The 21,453-nt window shown below is 52.2% G+C and overlaps 10 protein-coding genes across 10 annotated transcripts; 5 read left to right on the top strand and 5 right to left on the bottom strand.

Annotated features, from left to right (window-relative positions):
• Positions 1-789: 789 nt before the first annotated feature.
• Positions 790-1,818, bottom strand: M409DRAFT_62258 (glycoside hydrolase family 16 protein; the record flags this gene model as incomplete). Its single annotated transcript, XM_033815096.1, has 1 exon — positions 790-1,818. The coding sequence occupies one exon, from the start codon at positions 1,816-1,818 to the stop codon at positions 790-792; it is 1,029 nt and encodes a 342-aa protein (XP_033675012.1).
• A 499-nt stretch (positions 1,819-2,317) lies between these two features.
• Positions 2,318-6,187, top strand: M409DRAFT_62257 (uncharacterized protein; the record flags this gene model as incomplete). The annotated part of the gene is made up of 2 exons (XM_033815095.1): positions 2,318-3,280; positions 3,356-6,187. The coding sequence occupies 2 exons, from the start codon at positions 2,318-2,320 to the stop codon at positions 6,185-6,187; spliced, it is 3,795 nt and encodes a 1,264-aa protein (XP_033675011.1).
• Positions 6,188-6,749: 562 nt separating this feature from the next.
• On the bottom strand, positions 6,750-8,732 carry M409DRAFT_62256 (uncharacterized protein; the record flags this gene model as incomplete). The annotated part of the gene is made up of 3 exons (XM_033815094.1): positions 6,750-7,110; positions 7,170-8,508; positions 8,684-8,732. 3 exons carry the CDS (start codon positions 8,730-8,732, stop codon positions 6,750-6,752), a joined length of 1,749 nt encoding a protein of 582 aa, XP_033675010.1.
• A 3,177-nt stretch (positions 8,733-11,909) lies between these two features.
• Positions 11,910-12,338, top strand: M409DRAFT_48994 (uncharacterized protein; the record flags this gene model as incomplete). Its single annotated transcript, XM_033811108.1, has 1 exon — positions 11,910-12,338. One exon carries the CDS (start codon positions 11,910-11,912, stop codon positions 12,336-12,338), a length of 429 nt encoding a protein of 142 aa, XP_033675009.1.
• A 293-nt stretch (positions 12,339-12,631) lies between these two features.
• On the top strand, positions 12,632-13,713 carry M409DRAFT_48993 (uncharacterized protein; the record flags this gene model as incomplete). Its single annotated transcript, XM_033811107.1, has 3 exons — positions 12,632-12,895; positions 12,956-13,340; positions 13,397-13,713. The coding sequence occupies 3 exons, from the start codon at positions 12,632-12,634 to the stop codon at positions 13,711-13,713; spliced, it is 966 nt and encodes a 321-aa protein (XP_033675008.1).
• Positions 13,714-14,035: 322 nt separating this feature from the next.
• M409DRAFT_62254 (uncharacterized protein) lies at positions 14,036-15,966 on the bottom strand (the record flags this gene model as incomplete). Its single annotated transcript, XM_033815093.1, has 4 exons — positions 14,036-14,821; positions 14,877-15,367; positions 15,475-15,693; positions 15,777-15,966. 4 exons carry the CDS (start codon positions 15,964-15,966, stop codon positions 14,036-14,038), a joined length of 1,686 nt encoding a protein of 561 aa, XP_033675007.1.
• A 720-nt stretch (positions 15,967-16,686) lies between these two features.
• On the bottom strand, positions 16,687-18,471 carry M409DRAFT_48991 (uncharacterized protein; the record flags this gene model as incomplete). Its single annotated transcript, XM_033811106.1, has 1 exon — positions 16,687-18,471. The coding sequence occupies one exon, from the start codon at positions 18,469-18,471 to the stop codon at positions 16,687-16,689; it is 1,785 nt and encodes a 594-aa protein (XP_033675006.1).
• Positions 18,472-18,664: 193 nt separating this feature from the next.
• M409DRAFT_16389 (uncharacterized protein) lies at positions 18,665-19,039 on the top strand (the record flags this gene model as incomplete). Its single annotated transcript, XM_033803602.1, has 1 exon — positions 18,665-19,039. The coding sequence occupies one exon, from the start codon at positions 18,665-18,667 to the stop codon at positions 19,037-19,039; it is 375 nt and encodes a 124-aa protein (XP_033675005.1).
• A 505-nt stretch (positions 19,040-19,544) lies between these two features.
• On the bottom strand, positions 19,545-20,537 carry M409DRAFT_48989 (uncharacterized protein; the record flags this gene model as incomplete). The annotated part of the gene is made up of 1 exon (XM_033811105.1): positions 19,545-20,537. The coding sequence occupies one exon, from the start codon at positions 20,535-20,537 to the stop codon at positions 19,545-19,547; it is 993 nt and encodes a 330-aa protein (XP_033675004.1).
• A 290-nt stretch (positions 20,538-20,827) lies between these two features.
• M409DRAFT_62253 (uncharacterized protein) lies at positions 20,828-21,427 on the top strand (the record flags this gene model as incomplete). Its single annotated transcript, XM_033815092.1, has 2 exons — positions 20,828-20,940; positions 20,995-21,427. 2 exons carry the CDS (start codon positions 20,828-20,830, stop codon positions 21,425-21,427), a joined length of 546 nt encoding a protein of 181 aa, XP_033675003.1.
• Positions 21,428-21,453: the final 26 nt, after the last annotated feature.

Below are 21,453 nucleotides of genomic sequence, written 5' to 3'. Positions count from 1 at the left end.
TCTTACTGCTCATGCATCCTTTGGAACGCCGCCGATGCGAATCCCTGTCACCAGAGCATCACGAGAGTTGAAAACGGCGGGATAGTCCGGACTGGCGTCGGTATAGCTTGCCGATGGGATAGTGTTAGTGGAGAAATGCTTGCGAAAGAGGTCGTGGTGCGTATGCTCGTATGATACTCGTGATCTGTTCACATTACTCGTAGACTATCCAGCTGTACTTTTCTCGGCCTCTCCTGCCGATTCCGTGCAGTTCCCATTTTGTCCCTGTACACCACATGACGCTGCTGTCCCAAGAAGATCCAAAACGCCCGTCTAATGCTTTGTCCCGTCGCTATGCCAGAATCATTCCCATCGCTGATGCAACAAACAATGTACAGAACGCTGCAAGCCAAGGGACAAGGGCCCTGGAATCTGACGTGCGTGTGACTTGGGCCGTTATGAGGCTAGATGCGTCGGCTGTCGCCAGCAGCAGCTCTGACGACTCGGTGGTCGACGCCACCCTCTCCATTGCCAGGGCTTCGCCAGCCGCAAGATTGCGCATTGGTGGATTCGTCGCCATGCAGTTGGAAGGATACACCGTCGTTGGTAGGCCTTTGTCATCCCATCCAGTAGATACTCCGTCTTCAATCGTGGCTGTCGTCAGGAAACCTTTCTGATCGTATGAGGTGACGATCTTATATCCTGAACCGGAGCAAGATGCCGCAGGTGACGGCGCTTGCGACAGCGTAGACGAAACGGGTTGGGACGTTGACTGTGAACAATGTTAGCATGTTGTCTCGAGATTGCGGTTCACACTGGGAGGATCTTACTCACTGGGGCCGCCGACGGAGGGACAACCTTTCCGGAGCCACTGACGGTCCACCCTGAGGGCAGGCCGTACAGAGAGGTGTACGAAACGGTTGCTGTGTTGGTCCTGTGGGTGCCGTCCCACGCTTCATTTCCGCTCGAGGTCGAAGTGATGGCTGGCGCTGATGCAACAGTGACGCTGCCTCCAGAATTGCCATTGACTTTGCCTCCATCCGACTCGATGCTCTCCCAACTGCCGCTCTGGTCGCCATAGCTGTACGACTTGCCCGTGGAGTAGTCGACGACAGATACGGAGCTGACATACATGGTGAAAGGACCGGCGGCGTAGTTGACAGCACCACCAGCCCAGTCGATAGTGCCTTGCGAATTTGCAGGATCGCCACCGGCCCACGAGCCGAGTTTGAGTTGCATCGGGGTCTGCGGGAATTGCCCATTGGCTTCACCAGCGTTCAACACTCGTTTGACGTCGCCATCGATTGACCAGACGATTTGGTTTTCGGTCCACTCAATGTCGTACGTGTGGAATTCGCCTTGGGTGTTTTCGACGGTGTGCACCGCCGCGCGATCGTATGTCGTTGTTTGGCCTTTGCCAAAGTAATTGCTCTGGACTTGATCGCCTTTTCCTCCTAGCCATTCCCAATCGATCTCGTCCAAGTCGTCCGATTGCAGCACCACGGAGCTGACTATGCCCGTGCCTGGTGCTGCCTTGAGGGTGACTGAGAGCTTTCCGAACATAATGTACCATTTCGACGTCAATGTCGGCGCTTCACCAGAGCCTGCCACTGTAAACCCTGCTCCTGCCGAGTCGTAGGTGGGATTCCCTTGCGCGGTGAACTGGTCAGAGGCTCCGTCGGTGAACTTGATTGTTAATGACGTGCCCAGTGCTGGATCTGCTGGACAGCCGGATTGTGATGTGGGATTGCAGGTCGAGTATGTTTGTGCGGTTGATGGAGATGTGTAAAGAAGTCCTGCAATGGTAGCGAGAGCAGCCAGGCGCATCGGCGAGCGCATGGCTAGGATGTTCTTGAGCGTAAGCATGGTAGAATGAGTGTCGAGATAGCGGATTGTGGTGGGTGTTTGCTATCAGACTGCTGGCTTCTGTGAGACACAGCACTGGTGCGAGGATGGGGAAGAGAAAGGACGAAGGAGAGAGGCAGGTCTGGTGTACTTATTTGACAGCTGGTTTCCCTGTCTTCCAGCCATCTATCGAACGCGTCGTCATCTGTATTTTACGAAGCGTGAGCTGGTTCCCGGCCACACTTACCCAGAGCTTCCTGGTAGAACGCAGCGTGAGTGGTTGGATGCAGCTGTGCAAGAAGTGTGGTGGTTGGGTCGCCCGCGCAAAAGAGGAGGGTGGGATGGCGCTCGCTTAGCTTCCCGCTTTGAGGTGTCGTTGCCGCGGCAACGCTTGCCGATCCCGAAAAACATCACTAGGATCCTCTATCAATCCGAAGCCGCGTTTCTCGATGACACGACACTGCACTACTAACCACCAGCACGATCCACAACCATGGCCGAGTCGCAGGATCTCATCGACTTCAACGTCATCGAGGGACAGAAGGAGAACATCCAGGCTTTGCCCAGCGGTCGGTCGGCCAAGGCACTCGCACAGATTTACTCACCACCTCTGCTCGGAGCCAACCCGTCCCCGTCGAACCTCAGCGAAGCCCAGCTGAAGGCGCGAACCGATTTTGAAAAAGAATTGGCGAATATTGACGAAGCTGACGACCCTCTCGACGTTTACGATCGCTACGTGAAATGGACTCTGGACGCATTCCCGTCCGCACAAGCGACACCGCAGTCACAACTACTACCCCTCCTCGAACGCGCGACCAAGGCATTCCAATCATCCAAACACTACAAAAACGACCCGCGATATCTCAAGCTGTGGCTGCATTTCATTCGCCTCTTCTCAGATGCGCCGCGTGAGGCGTTCGTGTTCCTGGCGCGACACGACATCGGCGAAACTCTCGCGTTGTACTACGAGGAGTTCGCAGCTTGGTTGGAAAATGCTGGCAGATGGAATCAGGCAGAGGAGATATACAAGATGGGAATAGAGAAGGAGGCACGGCCTACAGAGCGATTGATGCGCAAGTTTGGAGAGTTCGAGCAGAGGAAAGATGCACGACCAGCAGATTCCACTGAACCATCGAGTCCTGCTCTGCCAGCCGTGCGGCCTGCGTTGGCCGCCAAGCTGGATCCATTTGCTTCGGCTTCGCCATCTCCATCACAACCCCAAAGCCAGGGCAGTTACTCGAAGAAACCTAAAGTCTCAAAGATGGCCATCTTTTCAGATGACGAGGCTCCTGCTAGGCCTGCATCTGGCAGCGGGTCCCAGGGCTGGGACAACATTGGATCGCTGGCGAACCGCAAGAAGGAAAACACGATGGAACCGAGGCCCATGGCTGGCGAGAAGCTGAAGGCTGGCAAGACCAACGGTGGCATGCAGAAGATGATGATTTTCAAGGACCAGGTAAGCTCGTCCCTCTCTCCTCCAGCTGAATCACATGTTTACGAATTCAGGACTAAGTTTCGATCGTGTATGCAGTCTTCCTCTCGACGTCAAATTCCAAAACATCTTTCTCGTCAGAAATCCAGTAGTAAACACGCGGACCAAGGTACATTCAATGAGAAGACTGGTAGGATGGAGTGGGTGTTTGTCAATCTCGAAGCTGTCTACCCTGAAGCTGGGAATCTGTCAGTCGAATACTCCTTCGAAGAGCTCAGAGCCAGGCATCGAGGCTTGCTCAATCGTGACTTCAAGAAGGAGAAGGCTGCAAAGCGTGCACAGAGTTCGAGGAACGACGCTTTCGAGCTTGATCTGGGTAGAGGGTCTCAAACTGACGAACAGCCGCGTCGGCCGCAAGAACAAGACCAATCGAAACCACAAAAGAAGACCAAGGAACGAGGCTTCAAGATCTTCGAGGACATTCCAGAGGACGAAGCCAAGCATGTGACTTCGCAGAATCAAGATCAAGTCCTGGTAGAGACATTCTCGAAGAGCTTGGCCTTGAATGACGAGAATGATGAGAACACGCCACCCTCGAAGCAAGAAGTTGACTTGGCCAAGAAAGCGAGACGAGAAGAACGAGCCAACCGCACGCGCAAGATCAAAGTCATGGACGTCAAGCATATCAAAAACGAGACACAAACAATCAAGCTGAACATGGATTCGCCTCAGAAGAAAGTGAAGCGCAAGAAGTCGATAGGACCCACCGAGCCTACCATGACTATCAACACCAAAGAGGCGATGGACGAAATTTACGGCATCTTCAGTCAACCACTACCTTCACAAGCCGAGCAGCAAGATGAGGAAGAAGACGAAGAAAGTGAGAGCGACGATGACGACGACTATACAACCGGAGACGAGAGCACAGCAACTGGCAAGCTGTCGGCAGCGGCCAGCGAGTATGGCGACGAGACTCGGAACGAGCTTCTGGGGAGTCGAAAGTCAGTCGATGAGGACCGCACCGATGTTAGCGGGTGGTCGGACTTCACTTCCAGTAAACACATTCCAAAAGACGACAACACAGAGAGCGTCACAGAATCTGCCCAGACAACCACGCAAGATGTATACGAAGACCGCACGGAACCAGAACATCTGATCACACTGATTGACGAAGACGAACCTCGCACGCAATATGTCCCTATGCCACCGGAAGAATACGATGCTCCTGTTGCACAATTCCGTGACATGTCAGTCATACCGAACCACCGCCTGCCCTTCATGACTCCAATTGTAGAGCAAACGGAATCATCGCTGGGCTTGGCTACGGCGCGAACAGACAAGGACTACTTCGTAGGGACGAAGACCCCAAGCAGAAAGACCGGTACGGAAGAGCCGATAGGTGACGATGATGAAGAGCCTTGTTCAAGTCCCTTTCATGATGAGCTCGCTGACATGGCGGAAGACAAACGTAGAGTTCTGCAGCCGATTCGTACGAAGAGCACCAAGGGTGCCATCACCCTTGGCCAAGGTACGGCGAAGGCGCAGACCGCGAAGAAAGATGAGCCAACGGTTGTGGAGACCGTACAAAAAGGACCGATCATCACAGACACACAGTGCAACCCCATGGATCCCTTCGTACGGCAGACTATTCTCGCCAAGATGAAACCACCAATCGCCTCCTTCGATGGTTATCATGAGGACTTGGAGACAAGCTCTGGTCGCACTTCAGAGATCAAGAAGTACGTGCGTGCGCTGTCAAAGAACAGCAGAAGCAGCACAAACGTCGATAAGACTGCACACGCCCTACCGCCACCTCCCATATTGGACCTGCCGGGAGCTCAAGGCACGTACATCGTTAAACGAGAACTTGGAGCCGGTACCTTCGCTCCGGTCTACCTCGTCGAGAACAGCGCCGCAGCGGCCATGGAGGACGACGACGCCTCAGACGAGAATGTCATTCGATCCAGGGTCGGAAAGGCCTCTTATCGCAAACCTCTAGAGGCTGTGAAGATGGAGGAGCCTACCAGCACTTGGGAGTTTTACATGCTGAGACAATCCCATCGTCGGCTAGGAGTCAGCCGAGCAGCCGAATCAATCGTTCGGGCGCATGAGATGCACCTCTTCCGTGACGAATGCTTCCTTGTGGAAGAGTTCCGCGACCAAGGCACGTTGCTGGATCTCGTCAACATCGCACGACTCGAAAGCGGCAGTGGAGGTGGCATGGATGAAACGCTGGCCATGTGGTTCACCATCGAGATGCTTCGGGTGGTAGAAGCGATGCACTCAAGACAGCTGATCCACGGAGACCTCAAAGGCGACAACGTCCTCGTCCGCTTCGACGACCCCGGCATGGAGACTGACTGGTCACCCACATACTTCCCCAGCGGTGCGCACGGCTGGTCCAGCAAAGGCGTCTGCCTGATCGACTTCGGCCGCGGCATCGACATGAAGCACTTCGTCCCCAACGTAGCCTTCATTGCCGACTGGAAGACCTCCGAAGCCGACTGCGCCGAGATGTGCGAACTCCGTCCCTGGACCTATCAGATCGACTACCACGGCCTCGCGGGCATCATCCACAGCCTGCTCTTCGGCAAGTACATGGAGACCGTCGGCGAGAAAGGCACCGCCACATTAGGCCAAGGCGCGAGCAAAACCTACCGTATCCGCGAGAACTTCAAGCGATACTGGCAGACGGAGATCTGGAGTGAGGTGTTCCATCTCTTGTTGAATCCTTTGGCGCATGTGGAGGCCGAGGAGGGCAGGAAGATGCCGGTTGTAAAAGGGATGAGGGGCGTGAGGGAGAGGATGGAGGGGTGGTTGGAGGAGAATTGTGAGAGGGGCGTGGGGTTGAAGGGGATGATTTCGAAGATGGAGGCGGCTGTGAGGGATAGGAGGAGGAAGGGGGCGAAGGGGCTGTCGCAGTCGCAGTGAAGAGGAGGTATGTGTTTGTTTGGATGGAAGGCGTTTTGGGAGGGAGAGGTTTCTGTACAGTCGAATGTCGTATTTCTTACATGGCGAGTGAAGAATACATTCCAGACGTCTGCACTCCTGCTACGCTCTAATCTTCTCTCCAAAACTTTCAGGTATCAATGGGCGGCTCCAAAGCAAATCCCGCAGTTTGCAACTGCTGAGAATTGTGACCTCAGCCTCGACTGCTCTTCGCCTACCACGTGCCCCCGTCGTTCCGCTCAAATGGACCGCATAGACATCGCCAGTCCTCCCTCCAATTCCTACAGCACCCAATTCTTCAATCGCACCCTGTATTGGTTAGACAAATTGCAAGTAATGGGCATGGTTTCACGTCGACGCGAATCATTCAGTCAAAGCAACAGACTTCGCTCTAGACCCAAATAGGTAAGGACGTCTACCGTAGCGCCCGAGTTGTGGAATCATGCCTCCCATTCGGGTTTCGCCTCACAGAGAAATCCTGTGCCTTTCTGATTAGGCTGGTGAGAGGGTTTCTTGCTTTGTATACTTTGCTGCATGACAAACTTTATACAGAGTCTCTTAAAGCCAACTTTTTCATTCTAGCAAAGTTGAGCGTACCCAGCCCAGTGACCGGATCCCAACCAGCAGTTGCATTAAAGCTCGCAAAAGGGATCACAGCTCCTTCCGTCCCCGGCACATTTGTCTGTACATTGTATCCGAGACATCCCAGGGAGCCACCGCTCGTGATATCTGTCAGCGCATCGACTACATCTCTGCTGTACAGCCAAGGGTTCAAGAAGCCCATGGCTGGTCTGTTGGCTCGGAAGCGAGCATCGTTCAACAGAGCAATGATGCCGGCTACAATCGGCGAGGACGCCGACGTGCCGCCGTTGGGGTATGCGGTGCCTCTGACTATGGTCACATAGCTATTGCACAGTCAGTCATCTCTTCAAAGATTTCCAATTTTCTGTTCATTGCAGCTTACTCTGGATAGAAGCTGTGAGCAGCAACGTCCGGAAAGCCTCGGCCAGAAAAATTGACGTAATCATTCTCGGTGTAATACTCCTTCGCATGTTGATCGATTTGATTGTTCAAATAACTGTCGACAGCCTCTCGCTGGTACCAGGCGACCGGAAAGAGATTGGAAAATCCACCAGCACTGAAGTTCCATGCTACCTCGGGCCCGACGGATTGCGTGCCTCCGACGGATGTGATATACGGACAAGAGCTCGGGAACATTGGCGTAAACTCAGGAGTACCCTCTTTGAGGTTGTCGCCGTCGTTCGCGCGACAGATTTCGCCTACGCCACCATCGCCACTGGATCCCAGAATGGTCCGGCCACGAAGCCCCAACATGCCTATCTGGGCGCAGACACGACGAGCATAGCGCTCTGGAACCGTGTTTTCATCGTCTGCATAACTGTTGGTTATCACCCACGGAACTTTGTCTTCGGGCTGGGCCAGAAGATACTCGTAGAACTCCAGATATGGTTCGTTCTGATTGTACGACTGATTTGGTTCCATCAGATTCGGAACGAAAGGCGCAATACCTCCGGTGATATAGGAATAGACCGGCAGTCCGGAGGCAATAGAGACTATGTTCTGGACATCCAAATTTGCCTCGCCGTCCGTCTCTGAAGCTGGGTCTTGATTGTCGACTCCGCCATTGATGAGTGCGAGGACAGTGAAGTTTTGCCTCGGGAGATTGAACATCTGTTCGAACTGGGCAAGGTCCGAGTAACTTGCAGATTGATTCAAGAAGTTACCAGAGGCGATGTTGCTGCCGTACTTGGGATCGGGGTTGTAGTCTTTGGTGTTGTACAGCTCCTGTAGGCATTTGGGGCTGAGAACATCGAAACTTTCGCTCTTATTTGCCGGTAAAGGGATCGAAATTGTGGTCTCGCAGGACTGGTTGCATGGCGTTCCGGGGTTCGCAAGATCTTGGAGCAGCATTTGGTCTGCGGCTGGGGGTGTGACTTGTTTTTTGCCCAACCTGCCAATATATATTGTTGGGGATATAAAGTCGATGTGGCTAGCAAGATCATCAGGAACGGAGTATGCATCAGTTCTCAACTGCATGAGCTCTCCGTTCGTGTAAAACTTGAAATCAGTGTCGAGCATGGTCTTCGCGTTCGCTACAGTTGCGGTAAAACGCACACGATTGCCATCATGATTTATGTTCGTGGCGCCTGATTTTTGCAACCAGAGCTTCACTTTCTCTGCTGATTCGGGGGCTAGTGCAAACTCGCGGTGTAGTTCTTCTACACTAAAGAATTTGCCATACTGTGGACTTGTTGGAGAAGACACGGCTCCAAGCTTCGATTCTAGTTGATCCAGATTTTGATATGATCGGATGTGGATGTCAGCACAAATTGAATGCGATATAAAGATCCCACACTCACAAGTATATCTGCAGATTTAAAGGGTAGTCATCAAAAACAAAGTGGGATGAGTCTCTCCACCCGAGCGGCAATGTGGCTCGTTCCTCGTGGACGGCACCGGCAACGCAAGAAGATAGAAACATGAGAACGAAGCCGTTTAACAGCATCGTATTCGGGGAACTCGTGAGTTGAATACAAACAAAAACTTTCGTGAGTTGAATGTGGGACCGAGGAACGGGCGTTGTGGCGAAGTGATGCGAATATGCTATGACGAGCTCTGTGTAAGATGGAAAGTACTTCTTGACGAATGATATTTAAACTCAGCCGTGTCTTGATGTACACTACCGTGCTGCCAATACCCTCGTGCGGAATCGAGATTGTTACGACTCGCCTGGCACGACTATGAAGCAACCATGAAAGGAAGGTATAACGTCATGAAGATGCATGACATGTGCGGAAATGATGGGTACATGGCTGCACGGTTACCATCCGTACAATGACCTTCTAAAACAGTCCAGGCTCATTGGTATGCAATAGGTGAAGCTAGGATCCAACAAGGACGATCCCGAAGCTATAAGGCTCAGCCTCAGGGCTAATGCGCTTTCCTTATACCTCCGACTCACATTTCTTATCGTGACTAAACTGCAAAGTTCGTGCACTCCACTAGTCCACAAGATGATCAATCAACACATCGCCTTAGGAAGGAAAAAGTCAACTGACTTGCCTTTTGCAGTGAAGTATCGGACATGCACCGAATGCAACGTCGGTTTCATTGGGAAAGAGACGAAAACTGGAGGGCTCGGATTGACCATTGGAGTTCATGTGATGAAGCTTAACCTCCACTCCCTGGCTTCATTCAGGATGGAGCCTGCAGAATTTATCACGAGCTTGACACGTATCCATAGCAGGAGAGCGACTTCATCGAGGAAGACGAGGGGTGGAAGGCTCGGACTAACGATTGGAGTTGATGTAATGAAGATTGACTTCCGCTTCCTGACTTTTCTCAGGTCGGAGGCTGCAGGAGGCCATGTCAAACTTGAAACGTGTTCATAGCAGTCCAATCCATTGGTTTACAACTACGATCCCAACGTCAGACCTTTCGATCATGGAGACGTAGGAGTACGGAAAAGCCAGGCATACTATGCCGATCAAATCAAACGTACGAGATATATAAGTGCCAAGCTCGCTCAACTACAACATTGCAAGAACCATCACACAAGCCTACTCCAGCAGCATTTTCAATCAAACCAATCTACGAGATTCATCGTCAAAATGTAACTTCTCTCCCCACTTCCTTCTTGCTGGCAAGACTCTGCTAACCACAAGTCATTATCAGGCAATTCCAGACTCTTACCGCTCTCCTCTTTACCGCCGTGGTTACTGCGGGTGTTGTCCCATCTGAGCTGATCGGCAACCACACCGACGTAAGCAGGACACAGACATCACGATCAACGTCAGCATGCTAATCGAAATCAGATCGAACAATGCCGTTCTTCCGGACAGTACTGTGACGGCGCCGCTTTCAGGTGCTGCGCCGGCGTCTACTGCTGCGGTAATGGTGCCACTGGTATCTGCGCAAACGCCGGCTCGGAGCCAGCCAGCGCGGTTTGCTTCTAGATGGAGCAAAGGAAGTGTCAACACTGTCGATGCGGCGAGAGGTTGTTGGGGCTCAGGGGTTGGTTTGTGGAGACGCATATAGAGATTTGTTGTCTTGAGACTGCTCACTCAGTCTTTCGTTTAACATTGAGTAGAATCACAATAAACGTGAATTGGCCAGTTCAGTCTGCGGGCTCGAGATATTCATTGCAAGCGAAATGTAGGTAAGCTAGCTTTTAACCGCTTTGTAAGGAGCCGCAGCCTCGTTACAGCCTCAGGCAAAAGTTCTCAACTCTGTTCCCCAATGCTTTACGTCAAATGAGCAATTACAACGTTTTAAGTATACAATGTGTTGAGGGAAAACAGTATCGGACAGTGTGTTTCAGCATGCTCATATGTCGACTTCGCCTTTTTGTAACATCCAGCTGCGCAGGCAAATCCAAATTGCAGCCTCAAGAGGAATACTATACTTCGTCTTTGCTACAATGTGCAAAGTGAGTAGAGCTAAAATGTCTCAGCGTCTTGAGACATTCCATTCTAGACAGTATCCTCACGGAATCCTGAAAGTTCCCTCCAGCTTTGCAAAAGAAGTCACATCCTGTTGGTGGCCTGTTGAAATGCTTAGGACACTCCGGCCGGCCGACATTGTTGAAAAGAGGATTCACCAAAAGAGATTCGGAATCTCGGTCAATGCACCTTAAAACTTCACTTCATTTCTTACAGATCTCGTGCAAAATAGAACAATAGGCCGCGTAGATGCGGGAGCAGAGGCATAGTGCAACACTAGACAAGTCAAACTTGGTGGATTCGAGTTGGGCACTTAGAGCTAGTGCAACACCGTTCTTGGTTTCATTGGCAGCCTTAATTGCCCAGTGCGGGTCTTAGGCTTTAGATTTCCATCTTCGTAATTAGGGACCTGCCAAAGGCGTCAGCGCCCGGCCGACGCTAATGTGCGGCTACAGAGGTGTCGTAACAAGAGAAAGGGTACTTGCATCTGGTTGTTGTTATGCCAACAAAGAGTGAATTGTCAAAGACATAGTCTACTGGCACAACTCACAAAGTTAAAGATCAGTTCGGCGAGCGTACAAATCTAGTCTCCAGTCGATCTTGCAAAACGCCTTATGTAGATGGGCATCCTTCTCTCAGTAGCGTCCGGAGTGACGCGCTCATGGACTAAAGGGTCGATGTGCACACAAGGGCTAAGGCTCCGTGCCTCCCAACGGTCGCTACTCACTTCCCCCAATGTTCTCAAGGCAGAAGAGCTGCTAGGTTGGACTGTCCTGATTCTTGCCGTCGTCTCCTCATCGATTAACATCATGCGTCCAGTCCCGGCCTTCCAGTCGTTTCAGCGCCCTTTATCATTGCTACAACTCGCGTACAGTAGACATCTGAGAACCACTTTCTGTTTTCACTCCCTGGGTATCTCAAACTTTGACCCACTGCTACGCTTTCACGAACACTGTTGCGGAGCAAGCCCAAGCGAACGAGGACGTAATCGAAGTTACGCCGGGCTCTGCCGGAGGCGACGGTTCCTCGAATTCGGCATCGTGCCAGAGGGAAGACATATCCGACCAGGCTTCAGTTCTGGTTGCTGATGCTTGACCCTGACAATGTGTTGCGCCTTAGCTTCAAGTAAAAGATAGAGCCGCTGGACTTCATCAGCACACTGACCCTCCTTTCGACGCCGACCTGTCTCTTCCTGGGGCGGCATCACGTACTCGTGGCCTGGCGGCCGAGTGGTTGGATTGATGGTCACATCGGCTGTCCTTTCAGGTTCATTCGTCTATCAGCAAGTCCGCAAGGGTGACACAGCAAGTGTGTCTTTCCACATTCTCAAGCGGTGCACCGGTTTTGCCGGTTGTCTCTTCGCATCTTCCAAGATAGCGAAAGCAGCGATGGCGGACACTACCAGCTCACTCTCTACAAATCTTTTCCCAGCTGCAGTACTCTCAGAAGTGGCTATTTTGGTGGCTACTTTTGTGGGAGATGGTGTCGGGTCTGGCATGAGTGCCTCTGGTTACTACGCACCATTCATGATCTTCGCTTCAGCAGCCATGACCATCGCCGTTGATTTCCTTGTCCCTGCCCATTCACTCGAGGCTCCACATGAACTCCGCGCTAGCGATGCAGGCACCGAGTGTGTTTCACAAGCTCAGCCCCTGGACCCCGCTGCGTAGTAATAAGCTCCATACCATCGCAAGAGCTCTACCTTACTCAACTTCTCTACTGACAAAGCAGCTTGCAGCTTGCAGCACGACGACGATGAAGATTTGGACAGCACAACCCCACCGACGTCAAGACCAAGAAGCTCTCTGATCAGGCTCTGGACGCTCCGTTCAAAGATGAACAGCGAGCCACTTGGGTTGGGTTCGCCAACTTCTCCTCGTAGCTTAAATTTTCTTGCCCTCTACTGTGGATAGCCATTCAGCGACTCCATAGAACATTACTTGGACGTACAAAATCTCCCACAATGGCCGGCGTCATCAAAACCGTCGGCGTCATTGGGACCGGCACCATTGGCTCGTCCTGGACGGGTCTCTTTCTCTCAAAGGGACTCAAAGTCCTCGTATCCGACCCAGCTCCAGGAGCAGAGAAGTTGCTCACGGAACACCTCGAGAGGTTCTGGCCAGTGCTGGAAGAGATTGGACTGGCTCCGGGGGCTTCCCTCAAGAACTGTCAGTTTGTAGGAGCGAGTATGGAGAAACACCTTGGTGAAGTGGACTTCATCCAGGAGGTAATGAAGATCGATTCTTAGCGAAAGACTGCACCTACGATGCTGATTAGACGATTGTAGAACGCCCCAGAGAAACCAGAAATCAAGAACAAACTCATCGGCGAGATCGACGCCGGCGCTCGCCCTGAAGTCATCATCGCCTCATCCTCCTCTGGTATTCCCAGCTCCCAATTCATCTCCCAGTGCAAAAAGCATCCAGAACGTGTCCTCATCGGTCATCCCTTCAACCCGCCACATTTGATGCCTCTGGTCGAGGTCGTTCCCCATCCGGGCACTAGTAAGGAGGCGACCGACAAGGCGATCGAGATCTATGCTTCTCTTGGCAAGGCTCCAGTGCTTGTGAAGAAGGAGATCCCCGGCCATGCGGCGAATAGGTTGCAAGCAGCACTCATGCAAGAAGCGTACAGTCTTGTAGGAAACGATGTCCTGAGTGCCAAAGATCTGGGTAAGCTGTTTTTCATAACACTACACGTGCGTATAGAATCTAACACTCTGTGGCAGACGCCTGCATAACTACTAGCCTCGGGCCCCGCTGGGCCCTAGTCGGACCATACATGTCCCTCGTATCAGGAGGCGGCGGCGGCAGGGGCGGCTTCAAACACATGATGCACCACATTGGTCCCGCCGCACAAGGCTGGCTCAAAGACATGGCAGAGCGCAATCTACCATTTGACGAGGACTTGATCACCAAAATGGACAAGAGCGTGCAGGAAGAGCTAAACGAATTCGACCCGACGGTTGTGGAGAAGCAACGCGATGAGGCGCTAGTTAAGTTGGTGAAGTTGAAGCACGAGAAGGGAGCTTCGATGTTGGTGTAATGTTTTATGTGAATGATTAGACTAGGCCGGTGGCTTCAGAAGATAGTTCAAGGGTCGGAGACGGTTAATGTATACACATGGGTTGTTGCTTCAATTCCCGCTTCTCTCCATGGATAGAAAATCGATGTCTGAGAAGCTGAGGTCTACTCTCCCTCTTTACGCTTATGGTAGAACACCCATTACTATTACGCGCAAGCTATCTACGCAACTTAAAATCTAGTTGAGAGCTAATTCGCTTCTAGTCATTTGGGGAATACCAAATCCGTGCACATATTACTTCATTTCCCTTGCTATCGGAGCATTTCTCAACTCGATCAAACCCTCATACCGCACTCCAACTAAACTTCTCATGAAAGCAGAACGGCACCGGCGAGCGATCCCACCTTGGACTAGCACTCTCATTCTCAAACTTGATCAACGGGCCCAGAATGTAATGATCCCTCCCAAACGGGCTCTCTTTGAAATGCGCAAAGAACTCCTTCCGCTGCAACAGGTCGCTGTGCGATCGCCAGCCATCCAGCACGACAATCAAGAGATCCTCCATGTGCTGGTCAGGTGTCATCTTGGCGAAGTTGAAAGTCTCCTGTACTTTCTGCACGGTCTCGCGTTGGTAGAGCCCGAACTCTGGCGTCAGCTGGATGGTGTTGGATGCAACAAGCACGGTGCTGGCGTGGTATGAACCGCCGTGTTGGGCGCGGTCGCGGAGCGCAAGCAGCACGTCTAGGGCTCCAACCGCGCCGGTCATCATGTCTGCGACGGGGAGGGATGGCAGGACGCCCGTGCCCTCTTCGAACCCGTATGCTCTGCCCATGATGTAGGAGCATCCTGACGCGGCGTCGGCGCTTTGTTGGTATCCTGGCCGCTCTGCATATGTGCCTTCTTGGCCGTAGCAGTTGAGATCAACATAAACGAGCCCTTTGTTGCGCTTGCGGGCCATCTCGACCATATCTGCGAGGCCGAAGCCTTTGTGTTTCATAGACCGGAGGCGGAAGGCTTGGACGATCACGTCGGCGCCTTCGAGGATCTTCTGCAGCTGCTGGCAATCGGGCTCAACGGTGAGGTCGAGAGGGTGTGTGTACTTTCCAGGCGTCAGAGACAGTTGCAGTACCTAGAGAAGTGTTAGCTTTGATCGGTCATTTCGTCAGAAAAAGGGGTCGCAGTACGTTTGGATCCGCGAGATTCGGACTCTGCACTTTGACGACTTCAGCTCCCAGGGACGTTAACAACGCACAGAGCACCGGTCCAGCAATAACGCGAGCCAGCTCAACAACCTTGATACCCGCCAGTGGTCGATTGTCATTTGGTACGATAGGGAAAGGCACCGGTGGTAAATCCGCACTTCCCACAATCTTCTCATAATCGATCACCGGATGCCTATCCAGAGCCTTCGCCATCATGGTCTTGCGCCAGCCTGCGGGCGAAAAGACCGTGTTACCGCATAGGCCGTGCTCCATGTTCTTTTGCTCCAGCTCTCTGGCTGAGTATTGCGAGATGACTGATTTGATGAGCTCGTAGGCTTCGTCGACGTTCTTCACTGGTGCGTTGTCGTCCAGCCCGTAGGCGTCGAAGAAGATCTGTGGTCTGAGATTGGCGATGACTTGGTACCACACGTTCTTGTCCCTTGTAGGATATATTGCCCAGCTCCGCGTTCGCACTGAATGAATGAAAAGCTGGGTTAGTACAATTCGACCAGTTACATAGCAACGTGCAGCCACCAAAATGGCGTAGCTCAGAATGCAATAGAAGCAAAGATATACATACTATGATTGGCATGCATGGCACCCTTCTCGACGTTCTTCCCCATCTTGGACAGAGATCCATCTTTAGCCATCTCGACCATCGTCTTGCCATTAATAGCGACCAAAGAGCACATGGCAGGGTACATGCCAGCATGATCCGTATCAATACTGATCTTGCCCGTATCGACGCCTTTCGTAGCTAGAATATCTTTGGATACAATAGCCATCATTGCATGGATGACTGCAACCTGCAGAATCGTCAGCCTCTTCGCCTCATTTCTTGGAACGTAGCTGAGCATACAAAGACCTGCGCCTTGATCGGGCCAGGTAGGACTGGAAGGTCACTGCCAGTGAATTGCACATCTTCTAGGATTTTGGGATCTTTCGTGAAGCCAGGCGTGATTTGGGCTAAATGCTTCAGTAGCCGTTGGGAATCTTGTGGAATAGGAATGAATTCGGTATCTGTGTACGTTCCTGGCCCATACACGCCCTCGGTTGTCTTGTGCTCAGCCATGATGGCAGAAGATCGCGGTTGAAAATGTGCGATGGAGTTGAATGATAGGTATTCCCCCCTGTGGTTCAGAGCAAAGGTCTGTCTCCGACGAGCGCGGATCAGATCTGAATCGCCACCTCTGGAGCTCCCTCAAGCTTAGATAATGGCAATCATGGTCGTTGACACACAAAAGCAAGATCCGGTGCATCGGTTGGGTAGCACTTTGTTGTCCGTGGCCATCCAATTGCAATCAAACGTGGCTGAACTCTGACTTCGGAAGGCCTTAGTCATCGATTGAAGCAAGGCTGCGTCGGATGTGTTCTGCGTCGGATATAGGCGGTAGATGCATTAGCTCATCAAGTCGGCTTCTCTCGCAATGCTTCATGCAAGAGCTTCTAAGCGTCTCCGTGCCAAGCAGCGGATAATGACGCCCACCAGATGTTTCTGAAGCCGCGGGTTGTTAGAAGTTTTTGACACTGAATTTTGGCCAGAGTCTTCCAGCTTCAGAGATTGGTAGAACCTGGTTTTGTCGATGTTCAGTAGATAGATTTGTAGAGGAGAAGGACTAGATAGCCTGAGAAAGGAGGATGACCCACCTTATTGTATCCTGCTTTGTTCTTATAGACCATCTTCTATATGATCGTACAATGAGCACCAAATTATCGAAACTCACAATGGGTTTAAGCGAGTAGTTGCACAACATATGAAGTAAAGATGCGCGCCAGCTGATACTGGAGGGCTTCAATGGGGCGCAGTGTCTTGCAGCGCCCAGCTATGCCAATCGTGTCTCCAGTCTCCAGTTGCTTGTTCAGGCCACAGGTCGCGCATCACAGCTTCGATCTCTGGATCGAGCCTGCGACCAAACGCACTTTCGTAGTCCTCTCTGTCCTCGGCTCCCAATTCCGCTACAAAGCATGAATGTTTTGGTGCATCATCTCCGGGGTTCTTCTCACACTGCCAAGAACGTGCTAGCATCTTGCAAGTAATTTCCAATTCGTGGTCGAATGATGCTTGATCAATCTGCACCGATAGCCGGAGTGTTTCGAGTGAGCCGTGCCCGACAGTGGAGGATGCTGATACGGCGCCAAAGATTGAAGCTGCTAATGATTTGTCAACGGCAGAGTCTATCAATGCGGCGCGTATTATGCTTGCATCGTCCACTGTATCCAAACGGTAGTGAACATGCAATGTCAAGATTAGACAGCGTAAGTGCTGAAGGGCGCCGATTGTGCGGTGGCGACCTATCTCATCTGCATTGCCGGCTGAACGTGTGGTGGTCACTGCTAGTTCTCGAAGGTTTGGACAACTGTCTCGAATATTCGACAGATCGTTGATGTCCGAGATTGTCTCGCCGAGGCGAAGAGTACGGAGGCTATCGCCATGCCGTCGGAAAGCCACTTCCAGCACGCCTGGTTCACTGCTGGCGCACACCAGTCTCAGCGCTCGTAGAGGCGGGAGAGAATCAATGAAATCCTCTAGTTCATTGGTTGCATCTAGAATTTCGTGGTGACTGAAGTCTAGTCCAATTTCCTCGAGAGCTTCGGAAAAGGGACGTAATTCTGTCAGCCAGCACAGATCCTCGATCGGTACGTCTTGGTACAGCTTTAAAGTACGAAGCTTGGCGAAGTCTGTCTTTCGATGCCAGACTCGAAGTTCATCGACATGAGAATGTCCAGCAATGACCAACGTTGTCAGAGATTTTTGCTTGCTCTGTTTTCCCTCTCCCATCTCATTACCGTGCCACCTCTGTCGAGCAACGTTCGAAGCTGCCAAGATTGCTGGGAAGCGACCAGGCAAGTCTTTGCACAAGAACAGCTCTTTCAAATTTGGAGCCAGAGAAGCTGCCATTGTCATTATGGCCTCCTGGTTGAAGTTGGCATTCCCCTCGCTGTCATATGCTGAACATCTTGACGCTAGGCTGTAAAGAACGGGCGATGTGGCCAAGCGTCTTTCATATGAGTCCACTTCGATCGGAACGCCAGGTCGTACTGACAGACTGCGTATGCAAAATTTGCGTAGATATAAGCGGAGTCGGTGTGCCCTGTCCTCTTGCTCGAGTACAGAAAGAACACAGGGGGGAAGTTGATCAGAACTGGCCCAGACCATGTCCATAAGAGCCGGCAAACGATCGATGAATGTCGCGAGCTTTGCAAAGTCTTGATCATTCTCACGGGTCAACTGCGGACAGTGATTTGTAGCATAGGATCTCCAAGGCTCCCGCGGATCGTCTCCCAAATCTGGGATGCCAAGTAGTGGTGGTTTGTCAAATGCGTCATGAATCTCAAGTCGCTGCACCGCCTTCCAGCTGGAATTCAAGTCGAGTATGTCCGTCCATCGATCTAGGTCTTTCTCAAGCTTTTCGATATCCACGAAGCGGAGAGTGATTTTGCAAAACAGCGAGCTGCTGGCCGCTGCTCGGAGAGTCTTGCACGTCCTGGAAAAGCCAGAAAGGCCTCGAGAGTCGAGTTGTCCACTGACGATTTGGAGAATTTCAACGGGAAGCGCGAGAAGTGCGGTGTCTGGCATTGTGGTGAAGCTTGGGATGTTGATGTGAAGGGGCGATGTCGTTGGAACGGTAATTTTAGCCACTCCTTGTCTGAGCGACTTTGATTGGTCCGCACAAAGCTCCGCTCACAAGCAGCTCTTAACTTCACTTCGCTCCGCCTTCTTTGATCTCAAAACAAGCAACACTTCCACACTCGACTCACCATCCCACAACATGGACATGGACGACATGGAAATCGACCCCGCCCTCGCAGTAGCCATGGGCTTCTCCGGCTTCGGCACGCAGCCCAACGCCAAAAAGCGAAAATTCAACAACAACAGCACCGAAGGTTTCGTGGATCCAAATATCGGGAAATCGCAAAGCGCTACGGGTGCGAACAATGTGCCTGTCCGGGAGAAGCAGTCGACGAAGAGTGTCGGTGAAGACTCCAAGGCCTATGAATCTGCTGGGAAGGCGTCGGGTGTGACTGGTGATGGGAAGCCGAGTCTGGAGGCTTTGAGGCATGGAGTGAGGAATGAGAGGGGCGATGTGGCATATTTCTTGCCGAGTTTTGTGGAGGATCCGTGGAGGGGGTTGGAAGCGAAGTGAGGGGATGGGAGTACGGGAATGGACGACTTGAGTGAGGTTGAAGTTACGCACAAAGCTCTGGACTTCGCGCTGGCGATTGCAACGAGCACATGCTGGTGCGAGACTCGAGTGGTGTGGTCTGCAGGCAAATTGGAGAAAGTACCCAGCATTGCTCGCAGAGCAACAGCCGCCACAGAGCATGTGGCCACCAGAGCAAGACCTGGAACTACCGAATTGGAACGCAAGGGCTTTGACGCTCTTCTATGAGCACAAGATTGGCAATACGGAAGCACATAAAGATGTCTGAGGAACATCTCGGGACGAGAACTGCATTTACTTCACGTACAATCAATGTCGCTTTCGTGGGATGGGCACATCTCAAAGCTCAAACATCAGACTGGCAGTTCAGGAGACAGCCGTCTCCTGTTGGAGCAGTCTCTCGAAATCAAATATAAGAAATGCTCCGGAGCCACTTCTGCTGTGAATGAACGACTGCATTTCATGGGTATCTCAATGCATCAAACTATCAAGTACTTTTGAACTTTTCGATCACCTCCCCAACACCCTCTGGACTCGGCGTCTCCGCACACACGTCGGGCTCAAAGCCAAACTGTGTAGTCAGGAACTCCCTTGTCGTAGGTCCAATCGTAGCAATCTTCGTCGCGAGCGGTCCAGACATGATCTCTCTTCTCCCAGCACTATACTGTCCCGTCTTCTCATCCAGCCAATTCAACGCACTCAACATAGCCTCGCAACCCTGCGGACTGAACACCACGGCCCACTGCTCCTTGACCTTCGCCGCCCGCGCCTCTTTCAACAGCTCCGTGAAATCCTCCTCGAAAGTCGCCATCTCCCCCGTCTCATAAACCACAACCTCTTGCACCGCAATCCTCTCCGCCTCACTCAACTCCTCCGACTGCAGCGTCTTCGGAATGACGTCCCTCCTCTGCTCCCCAACCAAAAACAAAAGCGGCAGCCTCCTCCCATTCAAACACGTCACATCCCTGGACAGCGTCCGGTGCCACTCCAGAATGAACTTCGCCAACGCCTCCCCGTTCCCCGTCTCCTCGCCCACCACCGGACACGGCAACCCCAGAGCCCTCACGCCATTCGCAGTCGCGGGGCCGACAACGTACATGGGCATATCCCTATCGAACAACATCTCTAGTTTCTCCGGATCTAGCTTGGCAATCACCGTCGCGAAAGCATCCACAGCGCGCTGAGAAGTGAATACGATCCCTCCATACCGCTTCGCGGGGTTATTCGTAGCTTTCTGTCGTGCGGTAGCTTCACTTCCACCTGCGAAAGCGAACCGTTCGGCAGATCTTCGAAGTGTCCTTAAAGTGTCGTCGCGGAGCATGTGTTCCAGCACGGGGACGAAGAGGGGTTTGTATTTGCCATTTTGGAGGCGGGTGAAGTATTCTTCGTAGCTGTCGGAAGGGGAGGACTTGGTTTTGAGGAGGTACACAGGGATCTGGTCGATTTGGAGGTCTTTGAGGCTGGATGTTACGCCGTCCATTGTTCTGGTTGTTTTGTTCGCGACTTCATCTATGTTTGTTGATGTTTGTATTTTTGAGGAAGTCGAAAGAGCATTGAAAGGCAGGACGTCGCCTGCCTCGGCAGGGCCCGAGAAACCTTAAATCCGCTTCCGAATTCCACCTCACTTGGGAAAACCTGGGGCATCGAGAGAGGAGCACGGTCACTTTGCCTAGCGAGAGGGAAAGCGGATTTGTCAGGCGATGGCGAGAGATGCCCGTCACCGAAGTTGAATTTCCTATCCTGTCTACTCTCCTTTGTACCGTCGAGAAGATGGCTGGCGCGACGTTTCCTGATTTCCAAAAGGAAGCTTCGACTTCTTCATCAGATGATGGGACGAGTAGACCCTTGCCGAAGGGCGTGGTGTTGGGGCCGGATGGGAAGCCGTATGTTTCAAAGGTTACAGAAATGATATGCGCTCGCTGATGAGATGTACATAGCTGCCGAACATGCACCTCCTCCGCCTCGTGGAAAGCCATGATGGGCCAAGCAGCAACCACAATCACCTCAAAACCCAAACCCCAATCGCAATGCCCTCCGGACGTCGAAGAACTCGGCCGCTCAACCTGGACGCTTCTACACACCATCACCGCCAACTACCCCACCACGCCCTCCCTCCAACAACAATCCGAAACTAAAACCTTCCTCTCCCTCTTCGGCAAAATGTACCCTTGCTGGGTCTGCGCGGACGATTTCAGGAGTTGGATGTCCTCGTATGGGAATGAGCCGCGGGTGAGTAGTAGGGAGGAGTTTGGGAGGTGGATGTGTGAGGCGCATAATGCGGTGAATGTTAAGTTGGGGAAGAGGGAGTTTGATTGTGGGAGGTGGGAGGAGAGGTGGAGGACGGGGTGGAGGGATGGGAGTTGTGATTGATGACGGTCTGGACGAATGAGATGGAT

Source organism: Zasmidium cellare (assembly GCF_010093935.1).
Source record: "Zasmidium cellare ATCC 36951 unplaced genomic scaffold M409scaffold_1, whole genome shotgun sequence".
NCBI lineage: Eukaryota > Fungi > Ascomycota > Dothideomycetes > Mycosphaerellales > Mycosphaerellaceae > Zasmidium > Zasmidium cellare.
The sequence above is the reverse complement of the archived record's forward strand: the minus strand, read 5'-3'. Positions and strand labels throughout refer to the sequence as shown.